At 41.3% G+C, this 22,585-nt stretch overlaps 2 protein-coding genes across 4 annotated transcripts in view; one reads left to right on the top strand and one right to left on the bottom strand.

Annotated features, from left to right (window-relative positions):
• Positions 1-17,577, bottom strand: part of TM2D1 (TM2 domain containing 1) — a 51,869-nt gene extending 34,292 nt beyond the window's left edge. For all 3 annotated transcript variants that reach the window (XM_002810753.6, XM_024233770.2, XM_063712102.1), the window contains exons 1-3: positions 17,373-17,577; positions 16,127-16,200; positions 1,679-1,787 (exon numbers count right to left, since the gene is read on the bottom strand). In XM_002810753.6, the coding sequence (XP_002810799.2) occupies positions 1,679-1,787; positions 16,127-16,200; positions 17,373-17,536 (347 nt within the window). In that variant the 5' untranslated portion in view covers positions 17,537-17,577. The remainder of the gene's footprint in view (positions 1-1,678; positions 1,788-16,126; positions 16,201-17,372) is intronic.
• Positions 17,578-17,650: 73 nt separating this feature from the next.
• PATJ (PATJ crumbs cell polarity complex component) overlaps positions 17,651-22,585 on the top strand; it is a 436,090-nt gene continuing 431,155 nt past the window's right edge. Inside the window, exon 1 of the mRNA XM_054533770.2 lies at positions 17,651-17,715. The gene's annotated coding sequence lies outside the window, so the exon portion shown is untranslated. The remainder of the gene's footprint in view (positions 17,716-22,585) is intronic.

Genomic DNA, 22,585 nt, shown 5'->3' with positions numbered 1-22,585 from the left:
CTTGACTAATGCAAAATCTTGGAACCCAAGAAGATCAGTGGTAGGCTTAGGATTATACAGCAAGATAGAATCAAAAGCCCCTCATTAACTCAATGAGGTAGGGCCAAAAGGAAAGAAAGAATGCTAAGAGTTCTTGCTAAGAATTCCAACAACTTGTAGCAATAGTCTAATGGTGGTTTATTTCATTTTTCTTCTTTTTCCTTTTTAAGGTTCAATGCATCTGTACAGTGGCTTATTTCTTGAAACAACCAAAACTAAGTGCCATCAAATAGAATGTAACAATATATAGTTTTAGGCTGAAAATATAATGCCAACAATTAAAAATAGATAACACTAAATCATGTTTTTAGTACAAAGCAGGAATATAAGAATGAATAATAAGCTTTAGCAGAAAGAGAAATCAAACTTAAAAGTCCTTTTTAAAAAATGTTTAATTTTAAGTTTTTTAGAGACAGGATCTCACTCTGTTACTGTGATCATAGCTCACTACAACCTCAAACTCCTGGGCCCAAGTAATTCTCCCACTCCAGCCTCCCAGTGGCTAGGACCACAGGCAAGCACCACCTCACTGGGCTAATTTTTGTATTTTTTGTAGAGACAGGGTCTCCCTACTTTGCCCAGGTTGGTCCCCAACTCCTGGCCTCAAGTGATTCTCCTGCAATTGGCCTCCCAAAGTGCTGAGATTATAAGTGTAAGCCACCACACTAGGCCTAAAGTCCTTTAAATAGAGAAATTCCTAACAAAAGAAAGCCATTTGTCTTACTATCCCAAACTGATCATTTTTGCTGTTGTTTTTATAAAAGACAGTGTCTCACTATGCTGCCCAGGCTAAACGTGAACTTCTGGGCTCCTCTGGCCTCAGCCTCCTGGGTAGCTAGGACTATAGGCGTATATTACTGTGTCCGGCTAGCCAAACTGATAACTTTTGAATTCTGTTTAACATTACCATTCATCATCCATATTTATTACAAAGAATAAAACCAAGTTTAAAATGCCCTTTATGTGCAAAAAATTAATTAGCATTTTTCTGATACAATAGGTACACAATTGCCACTTGTACTCTAGAAATCTCCCACATTTTGAAGACAATTTTTTCATAACTCAATTAGTGGCATAAACTAACTGACCTGAATTAACATGGCACGAGGCCATTTATAGTCTTTATTTGTCCCACATACTGGACTACTCAGCTCTACTTGATTGGTGAATTGCATTTATAAAAAAAATACACACTTGGCTGGGGGTGTGGTGGCTCATGCCTGTAAATCCCAGCACTTTGAGAGGCCAAGGCGGGAGAATCATGTCAGGCCAGGAGTTCGAGACCAGCCCTGGGAAACATAGGGAGACCTCATCTCTACAAAATAATTAAAAATTAGCCACGCATGGTGGCACAAACCTGTACTCCAGCTACTTACGGGACTGAGGTGGGAGGATTGCTTGAGCCTGGGAGGTTGAAGTGAGCTGTGATCATGCCACTGCACTCCAGCCTGGGTGACTAAGCAAGATCTCACCTCAAAAACCAAAAAACAAATACTTAAAATAAAGGTTTTCTGACACAAGCAAAAAGATAAAAGATACATTTTCAGGACAGTCCCCATAAATTATCTCATCTCTTCATGCAATCAAGATATAATATAGGCAAGTAATCTGAAAATTTAAGTTTCAGTAACGTACTTACACATTTCGGCAAGATATGGGCTTGAAAAAACCAACTTCGTTCCCAGTAAAATGTGTTTCATTGCCACTGGAATCCTTACAAGTTATGTTGGGTGCTGGAAAACAGGAAACTGAAGGCAGAAAAAGTCAAGAAACTGTTATTTTTTTTTTCTGGAGAAACAGTATGTAATTGTTCTAAGACTAGCAAATATGTTATAACAAACTACCTCCCAATATAACATGACACAAGCCTTTAATTTTAGGTGGGAAAAGTGACATTACGTATGTACTTACATGCAAGATAAATATAAAATTGTATAGTAGTCCCTTAACACAAAAATATAAGAGTTGCCACACTGGATTAGATGCATGGCCAATCTATAATTCAATCTCCTGCCTCTGATAAAGGTACCAAGGGAAGAATTGCACAGTATTACTGCCCTTTACTTCATCTCCAGAATTAAGAATACTTCTCAAATTTTTGTTGGTAATACGTTGGGCAATCTACCTATTAAATTATAACTCATAATCTGAGTTTGTATTTTTAGCATATATCAACTAATTGTTGCCATAAATTATTTTCATTGATTCTAAATGTATTTGTTTCTTGATTCCCTCTGGGGTTTGATATAGATTATTTCAGAATTTAAGCAATCTTGATCCTTCCTCATAACCCAGATGACATAGTAAGAGGAAGTAACACTTACAGACCAGACAAGCACTGCCTTAACAGCTTTATAACCTCATAGTGTAAAGACCAAGACCTTTGGAATGAGAACAACTTATTTGGACATTGCTCCTTTCAGAACCTTCGATTCTTTGTAGGTAAAAATAGTACCAAAGGGCCAAGTGCAGGGGCTCATGCCTATAATCCCAGCACTTTGGGAGGCTGAGGTGGGCAGATTCAAGACCAGCATGGGCAACACGGCGACACCCATCTCTACAAAAAACTACAAAAATTTGCCAGGCGTGGTGGCTTGTGCCTGTGGTCCCAGACACTTGGGAGGCTGAGGTGAGAGGATCACTTGGGCCTGAGAGGCAGACATAGTAGGGAGCCAAGATTGTGCCACTGCCCTCCAGCCTGGGTGACAGAGACCCTGTCCCAAAAAAAAAATATATATATATATATACACACACACACACACATACACACACATACACCCACACACACACATATATACGACTACCCACCTCATAGCACCATTGTAAGAATATATAAAAGTACCTGGCAGAAGGCACAGTATATTGCAGGTATTCAATAAATCAACATTTTAAACTGAAAAGTACTAATACTTTTAGATTAGTTTCAGAAAAAGCTTACCTCTATGTTTAGCATCAAGAATTACAGATTTTTTTTAAATAAAACTGTGTATAATAAAGTAAAAACACAGAGAACCTAGAATTTGATTAGGAAAGAAAGGTAGTATTTTCTATCGTTTATAATTATCCTAAGATTTCCAACAAATCATTGTCCTCTTTTAAGCAAGAATAGTACACTGAGAAAATGATGGTTAAAAAAAAAAAAAACCCTATTATGACTTCTCCACCTATTTGTCAGGTTACTGATAGTTCTAACTACATTACCCCATAAATTGTATTTATTTAATGCATGGAAATTTCTAAAACAAGGTGGTGTTTATAATAAAACACACAGATTCAATAAAACTGAGAACCATTTTAATAAAACGAAGGGCGGTCGGGCGCAGTGGCTCAATGGCTCGAGCCTGTGATCCCAGCACTTTGAGAGGCCAAGGCGGATGGATCACTTGAGGTTTGGAGTGCGAGACCAGCCTGGGCAACATGGCGAAAACCCATCTCTACTAAAAATACAAAAAATTAGCCAGGCATGGTGGTGGGCACCTGTAATCCCAGCTACATGAGAGGCTGGGGCAGGAAAATCACTTGAACCTGGGAGATGGAGGTTGCAGTGAGCCGAGATAGCGCCACTGTACTCCAGCCTGGGTGACAGAGTGACATTCTGTGTCAAAAAAAAAAAAAAAAAAATGAAGGGGAGAGGGAGAGTAAGGAAATAATCATAGTAGGATAGTAGGAAACCAGGCTAAGGGAAGACACTATAATTAAGTCACAAATTTGGCTCAGAGATTCCTGGTAGTTAAGGCAAAAGGTTTTACACAACTGTGGTGATGTAACTCAAAGAAAGCATACCAATTCACCTTTAAACTATTGCAGGAATTTGGCCTGGTTCCCAATACAAGAAACACAGAATATAACAGAACTTTCACAAAACAATAGAGGTTTTCCACATAGCCATTTCCTACACTGACTCCAGATATAAGGAAGGACATAATGTTAATATTTATAGGGCCTAGTGCGGTGGTTCACCCCTCTAATACCAGCACTTTCGGAGACTGAGGCGGGCAGATCACGAGGTCAGGAGTTAGAGACCAGCCTGGCCAACATGGTGAAACCCCGTCTCTACTAAAAACACAAAAATCAGCCAGGCGTGGTGGCAGGCACCTGTAATCCCAGCTACTCAGGAGGCTGAGGCAAAAGAATTGCTTGAAACTGTAAGGCGGAGGTTGCAGTGAGCCAAGATCGCACCATTGCATTCCAGCCTGGATGAAAGAGTAAAACTCTACCTCAAAAAAAGAAAAAAAAAATATACAAAGAGATGTGGACAGAGCAGTGGCTCACGCCTGTAATCCCAGCACTTTGGGATACAGAGGTGGGAGGACTGCTTGAGCCCAGTAGTCTGAGACCAGCCTGGACAACATGGAGAGATCCCCATCTCTACAAAAAATAAAATAAAATAATTGGTCAGGCATGGTGGTGCTTGCCTGTCGTCAGGAGGCTGAGGCGGGACTGGGAGGTCAAGGCTGCAGTGAGCTGTGATCATGCCACTGCACTCCAGCCTGGGCAACAGAGTGAGACCATCTGAAAAAAAAAAAAAAAAAAAAAACAAAGAGATGTGGCAGAACTTAACTTGGTATGTAGCTATTTGGCTACCTGCCTTGGCACAGGGATAAAATTTATTGACTTTTGTGAATGAATTAATGTCACATCCCTTCGATTATATCTCTTGAAAATCTTCCATCTTAGATCATGCTTTTGATTAGTTATATAGTAGACAACTCAAAGTTGAGGTTAGCAAAAGGGTGAAATGTTGATATAAATTCTATGTCACTGAAAGGAGATCAACATGGTTTTATATCACTAATTCTTTTTTTTTTTAAGAGATGAGGTTTTGATGTTGGCCAGGCTGGAACTCCTGGCCTCAGGAGATCCTCCTGCCTCAGCCACTCAAAGTACTGGGATTACAGGTGTTAGCCACCATGATATAACTAGCCCTAAATCAGTAAAATCAATAATTCTTAACTGGGGGCATTTTTGCTCCCCAGAGGACATTTGGCAAGGTCTGGAAACATTTTTGGTTGTCACTGGGGAGCTGCTAGGGGCATATAGTGAGTAGAGACCAGGGATACTCATAAACATCCTACAGTGCACAAGATAGCCTCCCCACAACAATGAATTACCCAGTCCAAAAAATCAATAGCAGTGAGATTGAGAAACCCTGCTATAGATTAGTCATCTTCAAAAAAATTCTGCACATATACCTGCTATAAATTAAATTTTTATAAACTATATATGCCATCACACATTTAAACAGACATCTAAAATTTTTCATCATGAATTTAAATGGCTGGAAAAAATGTCATTTCCAGTTTGTTTATTTATTTATTGAAACCGAGTCTCACTCTATTGCACAGGCTGGAGTGCCCTGGTGCAATCTCAGCTCACTGTAACCTCCGTCTCCTGGGTTCAAGCAATTCTCATGTCTCAGCCTCTCCAGTAGCTGGGATTATAGGCACCTGCTACCATGCCCAACTAATTTTTGCATTTTTAGTAGAGATGGGGTTTCACCATGTTGGCTAGGCTAGTCTCGAACTCCTGGCCTCAAGTAATTCACCGGCCTCAGTCTCCCAAAGTGCTGGGATTACAGGTGTGAGCCACCGTACCCAGCCTCCGGTATATTTAATACTATCATGAAAATTAAAATGTTATAGCACTCTTCAAAGTGGACTCTAAACACCACAGCAATTTGACAGCCATCATGATCCACTGGAGAACAGATATGAAAGAACTACTCTCTAAAATTCCACAATTTTGCATCAATTTTAGGAAAGAGTGCACACTTAAAAGCTGAGAATTGGCTGGGCACAGTGGCTCATGCCTGTAATCCCAGCACTCTGGGAGGCCAAGGCAGGCGGATCACTTGAGGTCAGGTCACCTGACCAACATGGTGAGACCCTGTCTCTACTAAAAACACAAAAATCAGTGGGGTGTGGTGGCACACACCTGAAATCCCAGCTACTTGGGAGGATGAGGCAGGAGGCTCGCTTGAACCCAGGAGGCAGAGGTTGTAGTGAGCTGAGACTGCACCACTGCACTCCAGCCAGGGAGACAGAATGACACTCCACCTCAAAAAAAAAAAAAACGCTGAGAATCTAGGCTGGGTGCAGTGGCTCATGCCTGTAATCCCAGCACTTTGGGAGGCCGAGGCAGGCGAATTACTTGCAGCCAGGAGTTCAAGACCAGGCTGCCCAACATGGTGAAACCCATCTCTACCAAAAATACAAAAAATTAGCCAGGCGTGGTGACATGTGCCCGTGGTCCCAGCTACTCAGGAGGCTGAGGCAGGAGAATTGCTTGAGCCTGGGAGACGGAGATTGCAGTTAGCTACAATCATGCCACTACACTCCAGCCTGGGTAAGAGGACAAGACTCCCCCATCTCAAAAAAAAAAAAAAAAAAAGGAGGGGTCTGCAAGAATATCTATAAACACAGGTTTTTTTCCTCAAAAAGCAGCTTTAAATCTTTTCATATCCTCAAGCCAGTAAGTAGATTAAGTGTGCCAGAAAGCACAGTATTATTAGATTGTAGATCATTTTTCTCTACAAGTATTTTTTACCTTGCACTTGCTTAGTCTGAAGCTGTCACCTTCTTGTCATACAGCCTTGTGAGATCTTCCTGCAGATTATCTAAAATCAGGTCTTAAAGAGACAATTGCAATACAAGACACTTATGATACCAGCTGGGGATATTTTCCAATATACCTTGCATAATAGAAATGCACTGTTTTTTTGAGATGACAGGTTTCTGTACAAAACTTTTAAAAACCAAATATTTCTAGGTGAGTTGAAAATGCCTGGTAAAAAATATTAAAAACTAAAGAGCCCTGGATAGGCACAGTGGCTCACACCTGTAATCCCAGCACTTTGGGAGGCCGAGGTGGGTGGATCACCAGGTCAGGAGTTCAAGACTAGGCCTGGCCAACATGGTGAAACACCATCTCTACTAAAAACAGAAAAATCAGCCGGGCGTGCTGGCCTGTGCCAGTAATCCCAGCTAGTCAGGAGGCTGAGGCAGGAAAATTGCTTGGACCCGGGAAGCGGAGGTTTCAGTGAGCTGAGGTCACGCCACTGCACTCCAGCCTGGGTGACATAGCAAGACTCTGTCCAAAAAAAACTAAAGAACCCTTTCTTTTGCTTTATTTTTGTGGCAGGGTCTTGTTGTCACCCAGGCTAGAGTGCAATGACACGATTACGGCTCACTGCAGCCTCAACCTCCTGGGCTTAAGAGACCCTTCCGCCTCAGTCTCCCAAGTAGGTGGTACTATAGGTGTGTGCCACCAAGCCTGGCTAATTTCTGTATTTTTTGTAGAGACAGGTTTTCACCACGTTGCCCAGGCTGGTCTCAAACTCCTGGGCTCAAGCAATCCACCTATTTCGGCCTCCCAAAGGTGTGAGCCACCATGCCCAGCCAACAGTATCTATTTTTCAACTAGATAGTTCTGATTGTCCCAAATCCCATATTTTGAGAGTTTTAGTTTTCAATATTTAATCATTTTTAATAGCTGCTTTGTATACAATATAAAAAAAGATGAAAGACAGAAAAAAGCCCAACACTCCAGGATTACTCAGGAAAGACACCATAGCGGAAAGAGGTACCATCGTGATGGGAAAACCACATTGCAATGATTCAAGAATTTTGACATACATTTGAGCTACTCATTTCAAGGGATGAAAATTATATACTTGAGTGAAGAGGATAAACTGTTGCTCCAAATAAATAGACAGAAGACATGAGAAAATAATGAGAGAAACTCAGAATGATTTATTTGAAAAGATCGAGAACTCCAAAGAGCAGGACTTTAGAACTAGACAGATTTGGATTTAAGTCCTGTCACTTAACTAGCATGTTCCTTCAAGAAAAATAAAACCTCTCTGAATCGTGTTTCCAATCTGTGACATGGGACGTATCTTTTATACTCCTGTTATATACATTTAAAAAGCATACAGGCTGGGTACAGTGGCTCACATCTCTAATCCCAGCACTTTGGATCACTTGAGTCCAGGAATTCGAGACCAGCCTGGCCAACATGGTAAAACCCGGTCTCTACTAAAAATACACAAATTAGCCAGCCATGGTGACCTGCATCCGTAATCCCAGCTACTGGTGAGGCTGAGGCACAAGAATTGCTTGAACCCGAGAGGCAGTGGTTGCAGTGAGCCAAGATGGCGCCACTGAACTGAAGCCTGGGTGACAGAGCAAGACTGTCTCAAAAAAAAAAAAAGAAAGAAAGAAGGAAAAAAAAGAAAAGAAAGGAAAAAGAAAAGGCATATGTTGTGTAAAGCATGGTGCTTGGTTAGAAAAGGTATTCAAAAAGTGTTCAGGGGCCAGAGCCCAGGTTTTTTTGTTTGTTTTTTGTTTTGTTTTTTTGAGACGGAGTCTGGCTCTGTTGCCCAGGCTGGAGTGCAGTGGCGCGATCTTGGCTCACTGCAAGCTCCACCTCCCAGGTTCACGCCATTCTCCTGCCTCAGCCTCCCGAGTAGCTGGGACTACAGGTGCCCACCACCATACCCAGCTCATTTTTTTTTTTGTATTTTTAGTAGAGACGGGGTTTCACCATGTTAGACAGGATGGTCTCGATCTCCTGACCTCGTGATCCGCCTGCCTCGGCCTCCCAAAGTGCTGGGATTACAGGCGTGAGCCACTGCACCCAGCCGAGCCCAGGAATTTAAGACAAGCCTGGGCAACATAGTGAGACTCTGTCTCTAAAGAAAAAAAAAATTAGCCAGGCATGGTGGCATGTGCCTGTAGTCCTAGCTACTCGGGAAGTTGAGACAGGAAGATCTCTTGAGCCTAGGAGATCCAGGCTGCAGTGAGCTATGATCCTGCCATTGCACTACAGCCTGGGCGACAGAGCAAGGCCTCTCTCTACTCTCCGCCAACACCCCCCAAAAAATTATATATATATATAATTTTATATATGTATATAATTATATATATACACATACACACACACACACACACACACATACACACACACACACACAAAGAGAGTTAGATTCCCCACTCTAGGAAATCAGAGAAATTCAACACTTAGAAGACTAAAAAAGAAATGAATATAACATTGTGAGTGGCTATAAAAATAACGTAAGATTTTATGATATGAAATTAATCAATTCAGAAGAAGCCTACAACCCTAGAGTTTATTTGTTTAGACATACTTTATAATGATTTCGTTTCATCCTTGTAAGAAAGAAGAACTTGTTAAGTAAGCAGATTCACAATATTTCTTTTTTTTTCCTTTCACAAACAGGAAAACTGAGGTTCCAAGAAATTAAATGAGTTGACTAAAGGGCAAATAATACTCTCTAAATCCTAGACTAAAACTCATTACTCTTAATCAATACTCTTTCCATTATATCATAATTATCCCATGCTAACACTGATTTCAGCAATAAGCAAGAATAAACAAATCAATATGACAAGATCAAAGAAGCCAGTTATGGCCGGGCGCAGTGGCTCACGCCTGTAATCCCAGCATTTTGGGAGGCCAAGGCCGGCGGATCACGAGGTCAGGAGATTGAGACCATCCTGGCTAACACGGTGAAACCCCTTCTCCACTAAAAATACAAAAAAAAACCCAAAAAACAATTAGCTGGGCGTGGTGGCGGGCACCTCTAGTCCCAGCTACTTGGGAGGCTGAGGCTGGATAATGGCGTGAACCCGGGAGGCAGAGCTTGCAGTGAGCCGAGATAGTGCCACTGCACTCCAGCCTGGAAGAAAAAGCAAGACTCTGTCTCAAAAAAAAAAAAAAGAAGCCAGTTATCAGTAAATGTTACCTAGTAGACAAAATTAAGCAACATGCTACAAGCCTGAAAACGATTCAATTTGCAGTTTTCTTGCAAAAAGGTTTGGTTCTGACCAACGTCTAGGATTTAGATAATATCAATTCAAGCCAATAACTACACCGTATTCATTATAAAAAGCAACAGTGTGGGTTTTTTTTTGTTTGATTGGTTTCTTTTTAGAGACAGGGTCTCACTCCGTTGCCCAAGATGAAGTGAAGTGGCATGATCACAGCTCACTGTAGTCTCGAACTCTTGTGCTCAAGACATCCTCCAGCCTCAGACTACCAAATAGCCAGGATTACAGGCACACACCACCACACCTGGTGTAGAAAGCAGTGATGTTTTTCAAATACAGAAATGTTAAACCAGAAATAATGTAATCAGAAAATGAAGTTTCACAACAATAAAAAAAAGGACTAAATTTAGCCTGGGCAACTCTGCAAAAAATACTTAGCTGGGACTGATGGCGCATGTCTGTAATCCCAGCTACTTGGGTGGCTGAGGCAGGAGGATCGCTTGAGTCCTGAAGATGGAGGCTGCAGTGAGCCGTGATCGCACCACTGCACTTCAGCCTGGGCCACAAAGCAGCGAGACCACGTCTCCAAAAACAACAACAACAAAACACGCCAGGTGTGGTGGCTCACACCTGTAATTCCAACACTTTGGGAGGCCGAGGCAAGTGGATTGCTTGAGCTCAGGAGTTAGAAACCAGCCTGGGCAACATGGTGAAACCCCATCTCTACAAAAAAATGCAAAAATTACCCGGGCATGGTGAGGCTAAGGTGGGAGGATCACTTGAGCCTGGGAGGTGGAGGTTATAGTGAGCAGAGATCCTGCGACCGAACTCCAGCCTGAGTGACAGAGTGAGACTCATCTCCAAAAAAAAAAAAGAGAGAGAAAAATAAAGTTGGCAAGAGCCAACCCCATCTCCATATTTTTAGCATTAAAAGAGTTCTCCTCTGAGAGTGCTAGATTTGGAAAATAATCATTTTGCAACTATCAGAATAAAGAATAGCTGCAGGGAACACTTTTTCCATTTTATGGAACGAAGTGTTGACCATTCTATAAAAAAAGAATAGTTCAGGCCAGAATCATTAATGGGATGTAAATCTGGGGGTGGTACGGGGATATCTGCATGGCCTTAATGAGCATCCCTTTAGATTATTTATAGTTGCAAAGAAAAAATACTAACTATACAGTAGAAAAAGCTGAGTGATAAACAACATCACCAAGGAGAAAGAGATAATTATCATGTGCCCCCAGATGTGAGATGTTGGGAAGGACACTCCATCAATTATGTTACTTTACAGCGTGGAATGTATATCCTAAGTCTAATCATAAGGAAGTATCAGACAGTCCCAATGAGGAACATTCTATTAAAATAAAGGGAGGCTGTAGTCATCAAACATGTAAGTCAATGCCATAAAAGACAAAGAAAGTTGTGGAAATGCACCAATTTAAAGAAAACTAAATGTAAAATTTGATTTTAGGGTTCTGTACTGGGAGAAAATGCTAAAAAGGCATTATTTGGGTCATTTGATAAAATAAGAATATGGATTAAAGCATGTGTATTAATAAATTAAATTTACTAAAGTTTGTAACTGAACTGTATGTTAAGAAAATATTTCTATTTTCATTTTTTTGTTTTATTTTTTATTTATTTTTTGGAAACAGGGTCTTGCTCTGTCGCCCAGGCTAGAGTGCACTGACACAATCAGGGCTCACTGCAGCCTCACCTTCCTGACTCAGGTAGTCCTCTCACATCAGCCTCCCAAGTAGCTGGGACTACACATGTGCGCCACCATGCCTGGCTAGTTTTTTGTAGAGATGGGGTTTCACCACATAGCCCAGGCTGGTCTAAAACTCCTGGGTTCAAGTGATCTGCCCACCTAAGCCTCCCAAAGTGCTGGGATTACAGGCATGGGCCACCACATCTGACCTGGAACATCTCTACAGAAAAACACAAAAGTATTTCTAGGGGCAGAAAAAAGTATATACACAAACAGAGAGAGAAAGAGAGTATGTTAACAATTGGTCAATCTGGGTAAAGGGTATATGGATGGAGTTTTGTGGGTTTTTTTGTTTTTGTTTGTTTTGAGACAGAGTTTTGCTCTTGTTGCCCAGGCTAGAGTGCAGTGGCGCAATCTTGGCTCACTGCAACCTCCGCCTCCTGGGTTCAAGCGATTCTCCTGCTTCAGCCTCCCAAGTAGCTGGGATTAAAGGCATGCATCAGCACGCCCAGCTAATTTTGTATTTTTTTTAGTAGAGACAGGGTTTCTCCATGTTGGTCGGGCTGGTCTTGACTCCTGACCTCAGGTGACCCACCCGCCTCAGCCTCCCAAAGTGCTGAGATTACAGGCATGCACCACCGCGCTCAACCTAGGGTGGAGTGCTTTGTACTACTCTTATTCTTCTAACTTTTTGGTAGGTTTAAAACTATCGCCAAATAAAAAGATTAAAAATAATATACTGTTTGCAACATTAATTTACAGTCAGAAGTTAGAATAATAACTTCTAACAGTCAGTTCTCCCCACTGAGGCAGAGTAGTGACTATAAAAGACTATGAAGAGGGCTTCTGCCATGTTGATAATGTTGTTTCTTGATCTGGAAGCATTTACAGGTGTGTTGTTTGTGGAACTCATTTGAATTATACTTAACATGCACTTTTCTGTAAACATACTATACTTTAATACAAACTTAAGAAAATAAAGAAGACTTTTGTCAAAGGACCACAGCAAAATTTTCTGGAGGTAAAATCTAAATATTTTTTGTATTTCAGTGATAGAAAAATGGAAAATACTTGCTGATATATGTGTATGTAACCTAGACAGAACACTTCTTTTTTTTTTTTTTCTTTTTTTAGACAGAGTCTGGCTCTGTCACCCAGGCTGGAGTGCAGTGGCATGATCTTGGCTCACTGCAACCTCCGCCTCCCAGGTTCAAGCAAGTCTCCTGCCTCAGCCTCCCAAGTAGCTGGGACTATAGGCATGTGCCACTACGCCTGGCTAATTTTTCGAATTTTAGTAGAGACGGGGTTTTGCCATGTTGGCTAGACTGGTCTCAAACTCCTGACCTCACATGATCCGCACACCTTGGCCTCCCAAAGTGCTGGGATTATAGGTGTGAGCTACCTCGCCCAGGCTGACAGAACACTTCTTGAGGGCAGGGATTATGTCTTCTTTTGTATATCACCTATACCACCAAGGAGATGCCTGCCACATAATAATTTCTTAATAAATAAATATAAATAAATGAACAAATTCTCAATCAATAACAATATTTTGTAATATAAATTGTCTTAATAAAGTAAATTTAGTTTTAAATTATTCATTACCAATAAATACTTTCTCAATAAACAAATGCGCTTGTTGAATGATACTGAGCTAACCAGGAACCATTTTAAGACCACATCAATTTACTGTCATAGATGAATTTCCTTTGCCTTTTGTCCCAATTCCTACTCACTAGCCCCAAACTCCCCTCTGTAAAACACTGCTCAAGCTCATCCCTACCCAAACATTAGTTTATGAACAGCCAGGTGTGGTGGCTCATGTCTGTAATCCCAGCACTTTGGAAAGCCAAGCAGGTGGATCGCTTGAGCCCAGGAGTTCCAGACCAGCCTGGGCAACATGGTACATCCCACCGCTACTCACCCCTCCAAAAAAATACAAAAAATTAGCCAGGTATAGTGGCATGTACATGTAGTCCCAGCTACTCAGGAGGCTGAGGTGGGAGGATCTCCTGAGCCTGGGAGGTGGATGTTGCAGTGAGCTAAGATGGTGCCACTGCAGTCTAGCCTGGGTGACAGAGTGAGATCCTGTCTAAAAAAAAGAAAAAGAAAGAAGAAAATTAGGCTGGGCTCAGTGGCTCACACCTATAATCCCAGCACTTTGGGAGGGCGAGGCAGGTGGAACACCTGAGGTCAGGACTTCAAGACCAACCTGGCCAATACGGCGAAACCCTGCCTCTACTAAAAATACAAAAATTAGCTGGGCATGGTGGTGCACGCCTGTAATCCCAGCTACTTGGGAGGCTGAGGCAGGAGAATCACTTGAACCCGGGAGGCAGAGGTTGCAATGAGCTGAGATTGCACCACTGCACTCCAGCCTGAGTGACAGAGCGAGACTCTGTCTCAAAAAAAAAAAAAAAAAAAAGAAAAGAAAAAGAAAGAAAGAAAGAAAAAGAAAAGTAAACATAGTTTGAGAATTTCACAACAGTTCTTCATATACTCAGTGAAAAAAACAAAGGAAAAATAATTCTGGCTGGAAGAATGAGAGAGATCACTGAACTCACACTTTTCACAACTCTTAATATTTTTCTCCTATGTTAGAACCAAAATGCATGTTTCATGAGCTATTTTGATATCCGTCTCTGATCAGGAGTTAGAATTGATTCACCATAGCTAGTCCATGAGCTTTTGTGTGTTTTAAAAAAGGCAATTAGCCGGGCACAGTGTCTCATGCCTGTCATCCCACCACTTTAGGAGACCAAAGCAAGAGAACTGCTTGAGCCTATGAGTTCAAGACCAGGCTGGGCAATATAGGGAGACCCTCATCTCTACAGTTAAAAAAAAAAAAAAAAAAAAGTCAGGGAGACAGTCCTGGTGGCTCATGCCTGTAAACCCAGCACTTTTTTTGGGAGGCCCAGGCAGGCGGATTGCTTGAACCCAGGAGTTTGAGACCAGCCTGGGCAACATGGCAAAACCTTGTCTCTACCAAAAATACAAAAGATAAAATAAAATAAATTAGCTGGGCATGGTGACGCACACCAGTAGTCCCAGCTACTCCAGAGGCCGAGGTGGGAGGATCACTTGATACTGGGAGGCGGAGGTTGCAGTGAACTGAGATGGCACCACTGCACTCCAGCCTGGGTGACATAATGAGACCCCCAGAAAGAAAAGTAATAAGATAATATACGCCTTATAGAGGAGATATTGCTTAGTATGTATACATTTATTTTATTTAGATATATTATAGTTAAAGAAACTTTTTTCCCCCAAAGACGGAGTCTTGCTCTGTCACCCAGGCCAGAGTGCAATGGCGCAATCTTGGCTCACTGTAACCTCTGCCTCCCAGGTTCAAGCAATTATCCTGCCTCAGCCTCCCGAGTAGCTGGGATTACAGGTGCCCATCACTGCACCTGGCTAATTTTTCTACTTTTAGTAGAGACGGGGTTTCACCATGTTGGCCAGGCTGGTGTTGAACTCCTGACCTCGTGATCCGCCCGCCTTGGCCTCCCAAAGTGCTCGGATTACAGGTGTGAGCCACCATGCCTGGTCATTTAAAGGAACTTTGTAAGTGATCCTTTCCTTTGTAGTTAACTTATAAATATCCTTTGATTTGCCTGTTTTACACTTCGAAGTCTTTTATATAGTAGTTTTCAGAATAGAGAATAGTTACACATAAAGAAGAGTTAGTTCTCAAATAGCTGTTTCAATCATTCATATGAAAGATGCTAGAAATCTGTGAATACTAGTGTAACTCAAGCATCCCACTTCATACTGGGAAGCTGGCAGCCAGCTGTCTCAAAAATAAAAATAAAAAAAGCATTTTTCTAGCCTTGATGGTTGTTTTGTATATACGGAGATATCAAAGGAAATGACACAACTAAAAAGAATTTCTGCCCCAAAAGAAGTCTGCCCTCCTGCCCTCCAGTTAGGTGTCCTCTGGAATAAAATGTTGAATCCACTTAAGAATTATTGATAAATAAATTCATAAACATGTAAAAAATCATTTTGGTGCCAACTGAATGTTAAATACACACACATAAACACATACCCCAAATCAAATAAATACCATCAAATATAAACCAAAGTAATATAATCAAAGTAATTATTTATCAAAGTGACAAACGACAGTGATGAAGTTGCTGGGAAGCATAAAGGACTTGTAGGTATTGTGGCACTAGCCAAGAACTATCAGGGAAGTATTCATAGATGATATAAGTGGAGAGCTAAAGGAAAATAAAAGGAAGACTTTCCATGTGAGGGAATGATATGCTTATTAATTTGAGGAAAATAAAGTATATAAAATATAAGTACACTTGCCTAACTGAATCTGAGAACATCCATGTCCAGTCCTATTATTGTTTATATGGTGAAATTTCACCATTTCAGAACAAGTAAGATTCTTTTTAAATTAAATACTGACAACCCCTAGCTAGTTCTCCAATTTTAAGTTACTCCGGAAACTGAACAATAATGTTATAATTCAGAAAAAATGCATTTATTAATTGCCTTTAGTGATCATACATTGACCTATGAAATAATGTTTTTAAAATTATTTTTAAAGACATGTTTCTTGAAGTCTTACCATGAGCTGTGTAGTTTGTACAGTTAACTGGTTCTTGCGTAGCGTCATTTATTTTTGGATCTTTACAAATATATGTAAAAAAAAAGTTAAGGAAATACGGACTACATTCCAACACAACACATTATCATGCCTTTACTATTCATATTATATACTCATGTTGATATTCACATGTAAATAGAGGCTGCTAGTTTGTCCAAGTCAATAAGCATATGTACAAATATACTTTTAGTATTGCTAAGTAATACTTGAGGCAGGAGGATCACTGGAGCCCAGGAGTTTGGGAAGAACAGCCTGGGCAACATAATGAGAAGTCTGTCTCTACAAATAATACAATAATACATAAACATTACAATAAACCTTTAAGTTTGCCCCATAATTATCCACGTTTTTAGTCATGAGAAAACAGAGTTCAAATAAGTCACCCAAGGTTACAAAGTGCAACAGAAATTTATCCACTGAGGCCCCACGCGGTGGCTCAGGCTGAGGGGGATGCGGATCGCTTGAGACCAGGAGTTCAAGACCAGCCTGGCCAACATGGCGTAAACCCCGTCTCTACTAAAAATACAAAAATTACCCTGGTGTGGTGGCGCATGCCTGTAGTCCCAGCTACTCAGGAGGCTGAGGCAGGAGAACTGACTGAACCCGGGAGGCGGAGGCTGCAGTGTGCTGAGATCGCGCCACTGTACTCTAGCCAGGGCGACAGAGTGAGACCCTGTCTCAAAAAAAGAAAACAGAAAGAAATTTGTCTGGCAGTCTAGCATCTCATTAAGTTTGAGGATGACATGAGGTAATATGCATAATATACATAAAGTTAACGATAAATGGGCAACACACATCGGCTAGATCGTTATAACTTGTCTTCCCCCTAGGAGGAGTTGGCAAACATTTCCAGGGTAAGAGACTATCCATCTTTGTATTACTAGAGTCTAGAACGGGGCCTGGCATACTTAAGGATCTACATGTTTTATTGAACAAGTAAGCACACTGATAAAAAAGAAAAAAAAAAGTGGATCAGAAGAGGAAGCGCCAATGACTAGTAAAATCATAAGGAAATCACAGAGGGTGGCCTCTGGCCCTCCCATCTCCACAACTCTGTTCACCTTCAGGGATCCTTCAGTCATTAGAAGCCACAGATTAGATTATCGTTTTCACTCAGTACAGCCCTAGCCAGTCCTGACGGCAGCGACCCACCTGCGACCCCAACTCTACCTCGCCTCCACGGGGGGGTGTTTCCCACAGAGGATATTGTCCCACTTTGAGGTCCTCGCACTTAAGCGACTCCTCGCCCCCGGCGGAAGTGGCAACAGCCCCCCAGGGTCCTGTAGTGACTGAGACGAACCACAGGACACCAACGAGTCTGGCCGTCACGGCCTCCGGAGCAGACGGACCGGACGGCCAGGCGGCCGCCATCTTGGAGACCGACACTTTCTCACCACTTCCGCTTCCGCCTCCGCCCAGGAGCGGGAGGGAGAAGGGCAACAGGGCGAGGTTCTTAAAGGGACCTCGCAAAGGATAGAGGCCAGTTCTGTCTCTTCGCGTGTTCTGCCTGTGAGCCCGTGGAATCACATTGGGAGACCCTTTTAAAATATGTATGTACCCAGTCCCTCGGGGCGAATTTTCCCCCACGAACCCTTGGAAGGAGCTAAGGTTGATCTTTGAGTGCTGGAGGGAGGAAACGAGTGGTTTAGGCAATCAGGTGCTTCACCCGCTTCTCATTCCCGCGCCCTTAGCTGAGGCTTCTCGGTCCTCTGAAAGTGCCAGCGGCGCCAGAGGTTGGAATCATGCTTTCCTGACATCATCGCAGTTAGCCCTGATAGGTTTTGGGTTTACAGATAAGGAACAAGGCTCAAAGACGCTGAAACACACTGACTTTAATCACTAAGTGACTCAGTCGGAATGAAATTGATGTTTGCCAGATTTCAGATCTATGCTCTTACTAATTGACATAATGTCCTCCTGTAACTTTAGAGAAGGATTTTGGAAGGCTGCCACGAACAGAACTTAAAAACTCTGAGAGACATTACGCCTTTCAAAAAAAAAAGTGACAATTTAGGTGGGGGATAATTTGGGGGGTGGAAACTGTAACAAGAGAAAACCAAATAGTTTATGATTAAGTGAAAAGTTGAAGATTTTTTTCCTCCATCTGTTGTTTTTAAATTTCTATATGTTCTAAAAGTTCTGTGGTGGGGAACTTTAATAGTGAGAAAAAAAAGTTTTCTTAAAGTTTAATCTTTTTTTTGTCTAACAATATAAAAATTTGAACTTGAGTGGTGCTTCTTCATCCATACTTAAGCACTAACTTTGGTGGTTCTCAAACTTTGAGTAGCATCTGAATCACCTGTAGTAGTTACTAAAACAGAATGATAGACCCCGCACTCAGAGTTTCCTTGTTATGGAGACTCAAGTAGACTGGAATCTCCTGCTTTCAGGAAAAATTGGTCTGTTTGGGGATCTATCTGCTTCCTTAAACCTTCAGTTGAGCATGTGGCATTTAGCATGAGTGAATCCATTTTGGTTTGATCTAGTATTTGGGGGCCTAGTGCAGGAGCTCAGTTTGAAACAATGGCCTCCCATAATTTTTGTTTAAGAAATCCAAGACTAAGGATCAGAATGTCTGTTACACGTATTACCTGGTAATAAAAGACAGTAACTTTGCATTTTGACTACCATTTTGATGCTTTTAGAATGTTCTGGTTTGGAATCTATAAAGAACTTAAACAAATTTACAAGAAAAAAAAACAAAACAACTCCATCAAAAAGTGGGCCAAGAGTATGAACAGATATTTCTTAAAAGAAGACACTTATGTGGCCAACAAACATATGAAAAAAAGCTCATCATCACCGGTCATTAGAGAAATGCAAATCAAAACCACAATGAAATACCATCTCACGCCAGTTAGAATGGCGATCATTAAAAAGTCCGGAAACAAAAGATGCTGGAGAGGATGTGGAGAAATAGGAATGCTTTTACACTGTTGGTGGGGGTGTAAATTAGTTCAACCATTGTGGAAGACAGTGTGGCGATTCCTCAAAGATCTAGAACCAGAAATACTATTTGACCCAGCAATCCCATTACTGGGTATATACCCAAAGGATTATAAATCATTCTACTGTAAAGACACATGCACACGTATGTTTATTGTGGCACTTTTCACAATAGCAAAGACTTGGAACCAACCCAAATGCCCATCAATGATAGACTGGATGAAGAAAATGTGACACATATACACCATGGAATACTATGCAGCCATAAAAAAGGATGAGTTCATGTCCTTTGCAGGGACATGGATGAAGCTGGAAACCATCATTCTCAGCAAACTAACACAGGAACAGAAAATCAAACACTGCATGTTCTCACTTATAAGTGGGAGTTGAACAATGAGAACACATGGACACGGGGAGGAGAACATCACACACTGGGGCTGTCAGGGGGTGGGGGGCTAGGGGAGGGAGAGCATTAGGAGAAATACTTAATGTAGATGATGGGTTGATGGGTACAGCAAACCACCATGGCACGTGTATACCTATGTAACAAACCTGCATGTTCTGCACATATATCCCAGAACTTAAAGTGCAATAATTTTTAAAAATGTGATTGATGCCTGAACCCAGGAGGTGGAGGTTGCAGTGAGCAGAGATTGTGCCACTGCACTCTGGGCTGGGTGACAGAGCGAGCCTCTGTCTCAAAAACAAACGAACAAACAAAAATGTGATTGATAACATAGTGAGTGCTCTTTAAGTATTTGTTGACTATATAAAATTTGCTATATGGTATTTACAAAAGGCATATCCAGTAAAAAATGACACAGAAAGTATAAAAATGAAGAGATGAATTCATTTACCAGTTAGTAAATGATAATAAAAATAAAAGCATGCAATGAAATTGTAAGATAAAAAAAAAAAGAATGTTCTGGTTTGTAGAGCCTAGAATTCTGGAGAAAAAAATTAAAATATTTAAAATTTTTAAAAATTAAAATGTTCTGGTTTGATTTTTTTTTTTTAATTTGAGGCAAGGTCTCACTCTATCACCCAGGCTGGAGTGCGGTGGTACCATCATAGCTCACTGCAGCCTTGATATCCCAGGCTCAAGCCACCCTCCGCCTAAGCCTCCTGAGTTGCTGGGACTAGAGGCCTGTGTCACCACGCTTGGCTAATTTTTCACTTATTGTAGAGATGAGGTCTCTCTATGCTGCCCAGGTTGGTCTCAACCTCCTGGGCTCAAGCAATCCTCCTGCCTCAGCGTCTCAAAGTACTAGGATTACAGGCATGAGCCACCATGTCCAGCACCGATTTTAAAAATACAATCTAATAAAGAAAGTTGGGGTTAAAGGATACAAATTTCTAGTTTGAGTTTATTGAGATTATAACAAAATTAGATGTTTTTCTGCTGACTGCAAGAATATTGCTGATATTTGTATTTGTCATTTTCCACATTGATTTTGATTTAACTCTTTGAAAAGGCTTACTCTGCTGGTTTGTTGTTGTTGTTGTTGTTTTGACGGAGTTTCACTCTTGTCACCCAGGCTGGAGTGCAATGGCGTGATCTCAGCTCACTGCAACCTCCGCCTCCCAGGTTCAAGTGATTCTCCTGCCTCCGCCTCTCAAGTAGCTGGGATTACAGGCACCCACCACCACTCCCAGCTAATTTTCGTGTTTTGGGTACTCCATGTTGGCCAGGCTGCTCTCCAACTTCTGACTTCAGGTGATCCACTCGCCTTGGCCTCCCAAAGTGCTGGCATTGTGCCCAGCCCTCTTTACTGATTAATCTCATTATATATGATTATATTTATACTCTTCTACAGTATGTAAACTAAAAAGAACAAGAATGTTTCCCCATGAAAGTAAAGAAACAATACAAAATTTTTGACTCTTGAACTGATGATGTGTTTAAAAAAGCAAAAAAACAAAAAAAACTGTCGCTTCTTACTGCCCCTTAATCTATTTTCTCATGGCTCAGTAAAATATATTACTTTATTTCTTCGCAAACAGAGTCTCTGATCACATGATCAATGCATCGTCTAAATTTAGTAAGAACTTAAATCTCAATCTTTACAATGCCTAATTTCTTTGTCACATAAAAATTCTATAGAATTGTATAGAAAGCAAAGGACATAAATAGTACAAACCAAGGTGGAAATTGTTGTGCAGAAACATAAGGAAAAAGGATTACAAGTGAAGCCTGAAATGTAGCTTCCTGTGGGATTCAAGGCTCTTGCCTTGGATCTCTATACATTGGATCTTTTCATTCCTAAGGTTTTCACATGCAGCTGATTACAGTAACAGTTCTGCACTGTAGCAAAACTTTCTGAGGGAACCAACCTAACTTCTGTTTCCACAGTTAGGACAGAAATATTAACTAAAAGATTCTTCCTCTCAAATCTTTTTTTTTTTTTTTTTTTGAGACAGAGTCTTACCCTGTCACCCAGGCTGGAGTGCAGTGGTGCAGTATCGTCTCACTGCAACCTCCACCTGCCAGGTTCAAGCAATTCTCCCTGCCTCAGCCTCCAGAGTAGCTAGGATTACAGGCGTCTGCCACCCCACCCAGCTAATTTTTTTTTGTTGTTTTTTTTGTTTTTTTGAGATGGAGTCTCACTCTGTCGCCCAGGCTGGAGTGCAGTGTCATGATCTCGGCTCACTGCAACCTCCGCCCTCTGAGTTCAAGTGATTCTCCTGCCTCAGCCTCCTGAGTAGCTGGGATTACAGGCGCCTGCCACCATGCCCGGCTAATTTTTTTTTTTTTTTTTACCATCTTGGCCAGGCTGGTCTTGAACTCCTGACCTCGTGATCCACCCGCCTTGGCCTCCCAAAGTGCTGGGATTACAGGTGTGAGCCACCATGTCTGGCCAAACATTTCTTTTTTATTTGACTGTAATGTGCTTGATGTGCTGTGGCTGTGATCTTTTTCTCTGGTGATAAATTCGTAAGTTTAGGGCTCTGCTAGATCTTTATTATACCCCTCTGCACAGCATTTGAAATTTGACTCTATCCATGCTGTTGACTTCCCAGTATTTGTGATTGTGTCCTCCCTTTGGTGCACTAGTCTAACTGCCTACCATCAAAAATTAAATTAACTTTGATTCATCACTTAATAAGGCCTACTTTTATATGCCAAGTACATTTTATCTTGAATGTCAAATGGAGGACCTAAAACTGACTTATCAAAGTCCTGCTTCTCAAAAAAAAAAAACAAAACAGGACAAAAACAAAATAAATTGGCTTTTCTCAATTTCACAACCAATGTCCCTTTTATCAGGTTCAAAACTTGGAATCATTTTTACCCTTCAGTTTTCCCCTTGTTCTCCTTTAATACCTTTAATCAGTAAACAACTGATATCTATAAGTGTTCCTTCTTTTATTTAATCACACGTTTTTCACTCTATTGCAGGCATTCATCATTTTCTATATACCTTGCTATAGTGACCTCTTAGTTCCTCTATTTTATTCTAGGCCCTTTCCCCA

This window comes from Pongo abelii, chromosome 1 (assembly GCF_028885655.2).
Source record: "Pongo abelii isolate AG06213 chromosome 1, NHGRI_mPonAbe1-v2.0_pri, whole genome shotgun sequence".
NCBI classification, from domain to species: domain Eukaryota; kingdom Metazoa; phylum Chordata; class Mammalia; order Primates; family Hominidae; genus Pongo; species Pongo abelii.
Note: the sequence above shows the minus strand (reverse complement) of the source record. Positions and strands in the feature narration are given on the sequence as shown.